Source organism: Lagopus leucura, unplaced genomic scaffold, assembly GCF_019238085.1.
Source record: "Lagopus leucura isolate 7727_CA_CO unplaced genomic scaffold, USGS_WTPT01 35251-0_obj-0_obj, whole genome shotgun sequence".
NCBI lineage: Eukaryota > Metazoa > Chordata > Aves > Galliformes > Phasianidae > Lagopus > Lagopus leucura.
The window spans coordinates 1-10,259 of record NW_024962639.1 but is presented as its reverse complement, the minus strand read 5'-3'; the positions used below and the strand labels follow the sequence as shown (position 1 = coordinate 10,259).

General features: G+C 64.3%; 1 protein-coding gene across 4 annotated transcripts in view; it reads left to right on the top strand.

Moving 5' to 3' along the window:
* The window catches only part of R3HDM2 (R3H domain containing 2), a 14,768-nt gene extending 4,669 nt beyond the window's left edge, over window positions 1-10,099 (top strand). Inside the window, exons 8-22 of one of the 4 annotated variants that reach the window (XM_042890810.1) lie at window positions 195-303; window positions 827-904; window positions 2,394-2,425; window positions 4,286-4,518; window positions 4,881-5,065; window positions 5,500-5,589; window positions 6,026-6,268; window positions 6,883-7,009; window positions 7,348-7,583; window positions 7,831-7,985; window positions 8,204-8,304; window positions 8,762-8,931; window positions 9,053-9,197; window positions 9,285-9,385; window positions 9,646-10,099. In XM_042890810.1, coding sequence (XP_042746744.1) covers window positions 195-303; window positions 827-904; window positions 2,394-2,425; window positions 4,286-4,518; window positions 4,881-5,065; window positions 5,500-5,589; window positions 6,026-6,268; window positions 6,883-7,009; window positions 7,348-7,583; window positions 7,831-7,985; window positions 8,204-8,304; window positions 8,762-8,931; window positions 9,053-9,197; window positions 9,285-9,385; window positions 9,646-9,738 — 2,098 coding nt within the window. In that variant the 3' untranslated portion in view covers window positions 9,739-10,099. Of the gene's footprint in view, window positions 1-194; window positions 304-808; window positions 905-2,393; window positions 2,426-4,285; window positions 4,519-4,880; window positions 5,066-5,499; window positions 5,590-6,025; window positions 6,269-6,882; window positions 7,010-7,347; window positions 7,584-7,830; window positions 7,986-8,203; window positions 8,305-8,761; window positions 8,932-9,052; window positions 9,198-9,284; window positions 9,386-9,645 lie in introns of all 4 variants that reach the window. The other 3 variants (XM_042890811.1, XM_042890809.1, XM_042890812.1) reach the window with 3 other exon arrangements.
* The last annotated feature ends 160 nt before the right edge of the window (window positions 10,100-10,259 follow it).

Below are 10,259 nucleotides of genomic sequence, written 5' to 3'. Positions count from 1 at the left end.
CTTCCAGCCCCACATTTATACACCTGCAAGCCCTTTGCAGCCATCTTTAGCTCTTAGAGAAGGGTTGGCTTCTTTCGCTGCTGTCAGAGGGGAACATTCAGCACAGCAAACTTTGTGCCCCGCTCCCTGCACGCGGTGGTTTTATGGCTCCACACGCGCTGTTACCCCCTAACAAGAGCCGATTCCTCCCGCAGCCCCGAGCAGAGGTTCTCTGAGCACATCAAAGATGAGAAGAACGCCGAGTTTCCCCAGCGGTTTATCCTAAAACGCGATGACACCAGCATGGACCGGGACGATAACCAGGTAAGGGACGGCAGACGGGGCACCGGGATCCCTCTCCTCACCCAGGCCCTCGCGCTCTTTGCTTTCGTAGCAGCCATCCTAGCATCGCCACGCCATTTCCCCTGCTTCCGTTCATGTTTCCGCACTCAGGCGCTCAGGTTGAGCTCCTTGCCATCAGTGTCAGGTTCTGGTTTCTCCACGCTGGTTCTCGGAGGCTGAGAGCGAGCAGGAGGAGTTTGCCGCAGGCGCCTGTGTGCAGAGAGCGGCTCTTAGCTTTTGGCCCCCGAGAGCAGCTTGTCTTCCAGACAGCCTGGAGATGTTCTGTTCCATCCTCTCTGCAGGCAGAGCACTTTAGCCGATCTCCCCGCAGCGGCCCTAGAACGCGAGCGCCCCGAAGCCCAGTCGAAAGGCAGCGGCCCTGCGTCGTGCGCCGCTCTGCGCTGCGGTGCAGATGTGCCAGCAGCTCGCTGCGCCCTCTGCCCCCGCTGGCAACCACTGACCCGCTGAGCTGTGTTTGTCCCTTCAGATCAGACTCCCCTTGCAGGATGGGAGGAGGAGCAAATCTATAGAAGAGCGAGAGGAGGAATACCAGCGGGCCAGGGAGCGGATATTTGCACGAGAGGTAAGCTTAGCTCCCTGACATGCCAGGTTTCTTCCTGGAACTGTGGGGCAGGAGGTGTCCTTGAATATTCTGAAAGGTCAGATCTCACTCTTGCCTTTTCTACAAATTTCCTAGTGTTCCTGGTATCTACCAGTGAATTCCAGCTCCTAACAAAGATGCCTGTGACATGGAGATAGAGGAGCCACACGTTCCCTCCCTTAAATTCACATGGCAGTAGAAGTGTGGGGACTGACAGAGGAGGCAGGTTTGCTCCTTGCTGTCCAGCAATACTATCAGCTTATGCAGTGGCATGTCTGGAATGAGTCAATTAATGAAGCTGACAGGAACCGTGCCCTTCTCTCCCAGTTTCTCTCCATTTCTGCAGCTTTGGCCTCCTGAGCAAGCAGTGCTAGCCCTCGATCACAGAGCGGCTTGGGTTGGAGGGGACCTTAAAGATCACCTCGTTCCAAGCCGCTGCCCCGGGCAGGGTTGCCGGCCCCTAGATCAGGCTGCCCAGGAGCCCTCGGGTGTCAGGCAGGGCTCCGCGCCTTTATGGGATGGATGTGGGTTGATTTTCTTTCTCACAAAGCGTCCAGCTTGGTTGTTGTTTGCTTGAAATCTCTGCTCCCTGTGTGGAACTCCTGTAAGCCAGGGCTACGCTCCACGCTCACGTCTGGCCCGGCGAGGCTGCTGTGCTCTGCTTGTTGAGTGCTGTCTGCCCGCTGGAGGCAGCTCCGCGTGTGCCCAGAGGCAGGCGGTGGATGTGGGACGGTTCTGTGCTGCGGGTCAGATTCCAAGTCCAGCTCCTCGCCTGCAGCCTTTGAGTAGCTGGGGAACGAGGCTTCCTTCCGTCCCAGCGCGTTCAGGCAGCTGCCGTCAAGGCAGCAGGGCCTCAGGCGGCTCCCGAGGCGTCGCAGAGCTGCCCCGCATGCAGGCCCAGGCCGCCCAGCTCTGCCTGCAGCCCTGCTGAGGGCGGTGGGTCCCAGCAGCGCAGTGCTGCGTGGCCGCCTGTCGCCCTGCTCTCTGCTCGCGGCCGAAGCCAGAGCTCAGCGGCCGGCCTGCAGGGCAGTGATGGCTGCCACGGGGCGCTGGGCAGAGCTGCAGCCCCTCTCCCTTTTCTGGTGGCTCCGATGGCTGCCTGCGTTTCCCGAGCGAGGACCCTTCTGTGTCCGGTCTCGGTTGTGCCGCTAAGCGAGCGGCCTCGATGCTGCTTCAGGGCACCGAGACAGAGAGCTTAGGGCTGAGATTCGAAGAGCCAGGGCAGATCTCGGCATCAGGGGTGCTGGCAAAGCTCCTGGGGGTTGGATGCAGAGCCAAGCGGGGCAGGAGCACGAGAGGCTCGGCAGGAGCTCCCGAGTGACCATTCGACTCATGCACAACACCGGCTGAATCCCATACTGTTAGTGCTTTGCTCCTCTTTGCTTTGAAGTAGCCTGGGGTTTGTTGCTTTCGAAGTTATTAAGTCTCCCTTTTCTTTCCTTCCCGTCTCCTGTCTTTCCCATGTTTCCAGACTGGCCAGAACGGATTTCTCACCGACAGCAGGTCAGTACCATGCGGCACACGCTTCCTGTACCTCTCTGCAGAGCACTGCGTGACTCTGTCATGATGCTTTTCCTCTGATGTTAACTGGCAGAATCTCCAAAGAAGGCTTTTCTTCTGGCTCTCAGAAATGGAGGCAGATTTTTAGGCATTCTCTGTGATTTATTTTATGCGTTGTCCTGCTGAGGAGCTTTGCCCCATGCGTGGCTGCTTTGTGAAGTTCCTGAGGTCGTGTTTTTCACAGCATCGATTTCTGAGTCCTTTTTTTGGCCCGTTCATCAATGAAAGCGGGATGATGGGCAGCAGGAATGGCAGAAAGGAGAGGGAAAGCCAGAGGATCTGGGCAGTTTTCCAACCGTCCTGCGCTTTGTGTCCCTCTGGGTGGGAGAACCTCTGCTGTGACGGTGGCAGGGTCAGCATCCAGGAGGGCTGGAGTCGTCCCTGGTTTAAGTTTGTGCAGGAACAGCTTTGCTTCTCAGCCACGGCTCTGCCTGCACTTGGAAGGAAGCTGTGGTGGGAAATCAGGCGTCCTCAGCACAGACACAGGGCTGCTGAGTGGAGCTACGCCTCTGGCGCTCCTGTGGGCTGCAGTTCTGCTGTGGAGATACAGCAGAAGTCACCCAGCACCTGCAGCCAGCGCTGCGCTGAGAGCTTTTCTGGCTGTTGTGCCCTGAAGAGCTTCTTAACCTCCTTCCTTCGTGCTTCCCAGCGTGGGGACAGGGAGGCCGTCCCTCTCCCAGGGTCGCTTTGAGCCGCGGGCAGAGGCAGACCGAGCTGTGCAGAGGACTGGGGCTCCTGGGGGGTTGTGCTTGGAGCTGACGTCTTGGTGGCAGAGCCCAGCCCTCGGAGCAAACACAGCTGCCTTCATTGCTCACCAGCCTTCTGCCAGCACCGATCTGGTTGCAGAGCTGTGCTGGCACACAGGAGCAGGCTGTGATGGGGTTCACGAGGGGCACCAGAGGGAGCAGAGCCGTCGTTACAGCAATCAGCTGGAGAGATTCCGAGTTCCGAGGGAAGCAGAGTCTGCAGCTGAGCTGGACAGAAGGCACGGCGTGGCCCAAACGGTGCCCCCAGCTCTCAGGTTTAGGCTGAGGAGAGCCCGACAGATCAGCAGCGACACCTCTGACACCCCTGCGGTTTGCGGGGCTGCGCAGTCGCTCCCTTCAGCTGTTAGGAGCTGCGCTGGTTGCTCTGCCAGGAGAGCTGCTCTCTTTGGCTCCTGTGCTCCCAGCAGCCCTGGACGTCAGCCTGGAAGTCCCTTCTCAGCCTGTCTTCTCTCCACGGCTGCTTGGAGCAGCGGCCAGGCCCAGCCTCCAGCATGGCATCTCTTCCATTGTTGCCTTCATCACCTCCTCCTCAGAGGGTCCAGGAACCCGTTAGAAACCAGTGATGTTCCTTAGCTGGGCTGGTGGGCCAGGTTTAGTGCTTGGGGAGCTTTGCCAGCGCTCCGGAATCTCGTTCCAGGCAGACCTGGCTGGAGATTGAGGAGGGCGATGACTGGGAGCACGGTGATGTCGTGGCACTCAGCTGGGCAGAAAGCAGTTTTGCAGGACGTTGGTCACCTTGTCGCCTCCATGAAGCTCAGTGCTGTGGGACAGGAAGGCTTCAGCAAGGGGTTGTGCTCTGAGCCTTTTCCAGGCCAGAGGAAAGGGCCGGGAACCAGCACGGAGGCGGCAGCTGCGGGTCTTGGCAAGGAAGCAGTGACCCGGGCTGTTGGTTCCCCGTCTCTGCTTACTGTCCCGGTGCCACGTGCTGCATCACGGAGCCGGCATCACCCGGAGCGACGGCTGGGTGCAGCACACGCGGGTCCTGCTCCCGCTCCTCACCCTGGAGCTGTTGTCCCACTCAGCCCTCTTTGCGCAGGGGCAACCGGGACGCTTTGAACCGGGCCTCGGGCAGCCGCCAGAGCAGCACAGAGAGCGAGATGAAGTCGCTGGAGCCTCGGCCGTGGAGCAGCACGGACTCAGACGGCTCCATCCGCAGCCTGCGGCCGCCCGTCACCAAAGCCAGCAGCTTCAGCGGCATCTCCATCCTGACACGGGGCGACAGCATCGGGAGCAGCAAAGGCGGCGCTGCCAGCAGGGCACCTCGGGCAGGTACCCAGCTGTGTCCCTGCCCACCTACTGCTGGGGGCAGCTACATCTAGGGGGCAGCTACAGCTGGGGGACAGCTACACCTGGGGGCAGTTATACCTGGGGAGGAGCTTCAGCTCGGGTGCAGTTACACCTAGGGGGCAGCTACAGCTGGGGGGCAGTGAGCAGCTACACCTGTGGGGCAGTTACACCTGGGGAGCAGCTACGCCTGCATCGCTGAGCTGGGGGTCGGTTGGCTGCGGCGCGGCGCTCGGTGCCTCCGGTTCAGACGGACCGGGAAGCTTCGCTCGGGGCCGCTGGGTACCAGGATGGGGATAAACTGACTGACTGCCCGTCTGCTTTCTTTATGCTCTTTTCCATTCAAGGCCTGGTTCTCGGTGCCCCCGAGGCGTGCAGCCAACCCCCTTCATCACAGCCCGCCCGCGGCCTCCTTCCCTGCGCGTCCCAGCAGCCTCAGCCGCCGCCTCCCCAGCAGCCCCCGCCGCAGCCCCCCGGCCTCCCCCCCGCCGCCCAGCAGCAGCCAGCCATGAGCAGCCACATGATGTCTCAGGTGAGCCGCTGCTCGGCGGAGGTGTGGGCAGGGCCAGGCTCCCGTGGGGGCGCAGAGAGAACCGGGGTCGGTGCCACGCACGGGGGGGCAGTGGAATGGGAATGGGAGAGACAGAGGTCGTCTGGAGGAAATGGATCTGCGGTGCGGGCCGTTGCCACCCTTAGTAGATTTGTCACCGTTCGTGCCAGGCACGGCCTGCTTCGTGGGCTGCCACACGCAGGTGGCCGCGCGGTGCCCTTCCCGAGGAGCAGACGCTGCCCCGCTCTGCTCTCCGTGCTTTCCAGCCCCCTGCAGCGCCACCTCTGTGTGTTTGCGGCGGGCTCTGGTGACTAACCTTGTTGTTCCTTCTTTCTCTCCTTCCTCCCGCCCTTCCTTCCTCCTCACCTTTCCCCACCCCAACCCGCGTCCTCTGCTCCCTCCTCTGCTGGTCTCAGCCGGTCCCGGCGCTGCAGCCCGTTCAGTATTCTCCAAGCTCCTGCCCCCAAGTCCTCTTGCCAGTCTCTCCACCCCAGCAGTACAACATGGTATAAACCCCATTTACTCTCGTGCGCTGCCTCTGTTGTCCTCGTGCGCTGTTTGTGTCTATGAGCTTCTGCTGCTCGGGGGTGTCGCACGCGCCGCGCACTGGGTTTAGGATTCGGGGAGGCCCTGTGCTGCCGTGGATGCTGGAGGCCGTGGCACCCGAGGCTGCTCTCAGAGGCCACAGCCGCGCTGCAGTCCGCGCTCAGCCCCTGTTGTCTTTTGGGAGCGGCGCCCCGTGGCACAGCGCCCTGCAGGACGCAGATCCGGGCCGGGGCTGCGCAGGGCTGAGCGTCGTCTGCTGAGCTTCCGGCTCCCCGTCCTGCAGGGCGCTCTCGATCAGTGGCAGAGCCGTGGGAAGGAGCGCTCAGCAGAGCCGCGTTCCCTCGCTGCGTCCCGCGCGCCGTCCTCCCCCACTCCTCTCGCTTGTCCCCACTGCAGGCTGACGAACTCAGCAGCCCCTTTGGGCAGATCAGCCTCAGCCGGCAGGGCTCAACAGAAGCACCGGATCCTTCCTCGGCGATGTTCCAGCCATCCCTCATCTCCCAGCACCCTCAGCAGGCGGGATTCATCATGGCGACCCCCGGGCAGCCCATTCCCACCTCCAACTACTCGGCCTCAGGGCACACGGTCCCCACGCAGCAGGTGCTGCAGCCCCAGGGCTACATTCAGCCTCCCCAGCAAGTAAGGAGCCGCAAGGCCTGAAGGGACGAGGAGCTCAACCCAAATCTGCAGGGCAGGGGGCTGCTGGGGAGGACGGTTTGCTGCTGGGGAGAGGCTGCCCTTCTTTTTCTGCTGCTCATTTGTGATGGAGCGACAGACAGAAGTCAGAGCGCTGGGCACACGTGTGCTCTTAGGAGACGCGTCTGTCTCCTGGTATGATTTCTGCTCCCACGTCACAGGGCCGATCTGTGGGGAGCCCTCGGCCAGTCCCGGCTCGTAGTGGAAGTGGGGCAGTGAGCAGATGGAGGGCTGACAGCCCTGAGCTCTCTTTTGGGTCCTGGGGGCACTGTGACCGCTGGGATGGGGGTGGGACCCATAGGTGGGGGGTGGGACCCATAGGTGGGCTGTGGTGAGAGCTGCGCCTGCTGTTCTTTGCACTGCAGCGCTGGGGGTGAGGCTGGGAGCAGCGGGGCGCCGTGCTTCCCTGGGCGTCTCTCCTCTGCCCAGAGCCGAAGCCCTGCTGGGTTTCCTTCAGCAGCAGGCGGCAGAGAGCGGTGGTCCTGGAGGAGCCTGGAGGGTCCGGATTTCTCGATGCCGCTTCTTGAGTTCTTACCGCCTTGTCTTGGTTTTGCTAGATTCAGGTTTCTTACTACCCTCCCGGGCAGTACCCGAACTCCAGCCAGCAATACCAATCTCTCAGTCACCCAGTGGCCTACAGCTCTCAGCGCACGCAGCAGCTCCCCCAGCAAGCCCAGCAGCCCGGTAAGGGGAGGGGAGGCAGCAGGCGGCAGGGCCCTTCCCCTTCCCCTTCTCTCTGTTGGCTTCCACGGATCTCCTGGGCACGGCTGTGCCTCCGCGTCCCGAGGTGCCGCTCTCTGGCTCTTTGCTGCACAAAGGAGGGTTGAAATGTGACCTGGCTGCAAAAGCTGGCTCTCTGCCTTTCCCCTGAGTTTGCAGCGTGCTGCCAGCAGCTTCTTTTGGGCCTTTTTACACCTTCCACGAGGGAATCCCTTTTCTGAAGGGGCCAAAGCAGGCTCACACCTCGATTTATCCGTTGTGGCCGGCTGGGAAGCCGTTCCATTTCACCCTCGTTCCGACAGGTTTACAGCCCATGATGTCCAACCAGCAGCAAACATACCAAGGCGTGATGGGAGTGCAGCAGCCGCAGTCACCCGGGCTCCTCAACAGCCAGAGGAGCAGCATGGGGGGCCAAATGCAGAGCGTGATGGGGGTGCAGCAGCCGCAGCCGCCGAGCCTCCTCAGCAGCCAGAGGAGCGGCATGGGGGGCCAGATGCAAGGCCTGGTGGTGCAGTACACTCCTCTGCCTTCGTACCAGGTGGGCATCGGGGTGGGGGTGGCCTCAGCCCCGCAGCCCTCGCCGCTGTGGGGCGGCGGCGGAGGCGCAGGTTGTGCTGGGGATGCGTTTGAGCTGTGGGGGCTCTGCTGAGGAAGGGCTGCGTGCCGCTGCTCCCTGAGCTCTGTGTTCCCGGCTGCCCTCTGATCCCGGTGTCTCTTTAAGCTTCTGTGGGCGGCTCCATCCCCGCCTCTGGTTCCACAGGGCCGCTCCTCTCCTCCCTGCACAGGTTCCCGTGGCCAACGAGTCGCAGAGCGTGGTCCAGCAGCCCTTCCAGCAGCCGGTGCTGGTGTCGGCCAGCCAGTCTGTCCAGGGGGGGCTTCAGACCGGAGGCGTGCCCATCTACTACAGCGTCATCCCAACCGCCCAGCAGAACGGCACCAGGTAGGAGCTTCTCCCTGCGTCCGGGTCCCGCAGCCGCTGGGGGTGGGGGACGCGCTGGGGATGCTGGGCTGCTCTGGAGCTTGTCTTCCCCGGGCTGCCCTGCAGAGCCCCCCGGGCTCCTCCGGTGTCGCCCCCCCCTGTGCGTTCTGCAGGGGCTGCGGCTGCCGCTTCTCCACCCCCCCCCCCAGCAGCTCAGCAGAGCGCGTTCTGTTTCACAGCCCTTCGGTGGGGTTCCTGCAGCCGCCCGGCTCGGAGCAGTACCAGATGCCGCAGTCTCCCTCGCCCTGCAGCCCGTCACAGATGCAGCAGCCGTATTCAGGTGCGAGGCGCCCCGCCGCGGCTCGGCTGCTCGGATCGGCGTCGGGGCGGAGGGGAGATCGGGGGCTGCCGCCGGGCGGCGCGTTTCCTCGGCGCATCGCGCAGCGCTCCGCGAATCACCGGGATGCGCCAAAGCGGCTCCGCTCCGGGCCGCCCTGCGCTCGGCGTCCCCGCAGCCCGGCGGGCGGGGCGGGAGCGGCGCTGGGAGCCGCCGTGGGCTGCGGGCTCCCTCTGGTGGCGGCGGCGCTGCGTGTCGCCGGGTCGGCCGCGGGAAGGCGGGCGCAAATCGTCGCCTCGGGGCGAACCGGGAGAGCGGAGGGAGCTGTGCGCCCCGCGGGCGGCGGAACAGGGATTATGGTGCAGGAGGAGCGCGCCGTTGCGGTCGCTGCCGCTTCTTGCACGGCCGAGCGGCCGCGCCGTGCGGAGCTGGGGGCACCGCTGCCGTCCTCTGTCCCCAGGGGTTTCCCCGTCGGGCCCCGGCGTGGTGGTGATGCAGCTGAACGTCCCCAATGGCCCCCAGCCCCCCCAGAACGCCCCCGTGGTGCAGTGGAGCCACTGTAAGTACTACAGCCTGGAGCAGCGGGGGCAGAAGCCGGGGGAGCTGTACAACCCGGACGGCGGCGCTCAGGTATGGGGAGGAGCGGCAGGAAGGCGGCCGGCTTTCGGGAGCGGCTGGGCTGGGAGGAGGGGCGGGCTGAGGGGCGGGTGGTCGCGAGCCCCGGGGGCGCCTGACCCTCCGCGTCCCCCAGGCCGGCACCCAGCTGAGCAGCCCCATCACGTCCCCCACCCAGTCCCCGACGCCGTCGCCCGTCACCAACCTGAACAGCGTCTGCACGGGGCTCAGCCCCCTCCCCGTCCTCACGCAGTTCCCCCGGCCCGTGGGCCCAACGCAAGGTAAAAGGGGAAGGGCTGGGAGCTGCAGGGCTGCTCTTTCCCTGCCGTCCCTCCGCACGGCTGCACACCTCTCCTCCTGGCCTCCAGGTGACGGGCGTTACTCGCTGCTGGGCCAGCCGCTGCAGTACAACCTGTCCATCTGTCCCCCGCCGCTGCTCCACAACCAGCCCAACTACGGCGCGCACCAGGTAGAGCGCGACCGCCCGGCGCCCGGCCCGCGCTGCTGCTGCTGCCGCCGGCTTTCCCCGCGGGATGAAATGGCGCCTCGCCCCTGGCTGTGGCAGCTCCTGGAGCTGGGCTTTGTCCCAGGCTCCGCCACTTCCAGCTGGAGGCACAGCGTCCGGTGCAGCGCCACGTCGTCGCCCCCCCCCCCCCCCCCCCCCAGGACCCGGTGCCGCACCGCGAGGCCGCGGTTCCTCCTGACGCTGCTGTTTTTTGTTTCACCAAGGGACAGAGCGGCATGAAACACGGCAACCGGAGCAAGAGACAGGCCCTCAAGTCAGCGTCCACCGACCTGGGGACGAGCGACGTAGGCAAGTGACCTTCCTTGGGCAGCCCTGCCCAGCCCTCCGCACGGCACAGCCCTGCTGACGGCCCCAGGGCCGCCGCTGCCCCCCAGCATCCCGCAGCCCCGGAGCAGGCAGCGCTCGGGGCTCCGGGTTTGTCCTGGTCGCTGACACGGCCCTTTAAGAGCAGCTCTCGGCTGCCCCCACCCCCCTCCGTGCAGCTGCCGTGTTCCTTACGTGCCAGGTTAATATTAGCAAAGAATCCAGCCTGAGCCTGGGGGCCGGGGCCGGAGCCAGGAGGCGTCCGAGGGTTTGGGTACCAGCAGCCGGCCCAGGCAGCGGCGTTCCTCCTCCTTGGGGGTGGGGGAGTGGGGAAAGCCCCACATTAAGGGGCTGCGAGCAAAGGGGGTGAGGGGGGAATGGGCATGGAGTGCTGGTGTGTGTGGGGGGAATGGGGATGAATGGGGCTGGAAAGGGATGGGGTGTGAAGGGGGGGTGGAATGGGGATGGGATGGGATGGGATGGGATGGGATGGGATGGGATGGGAAGGGATGGG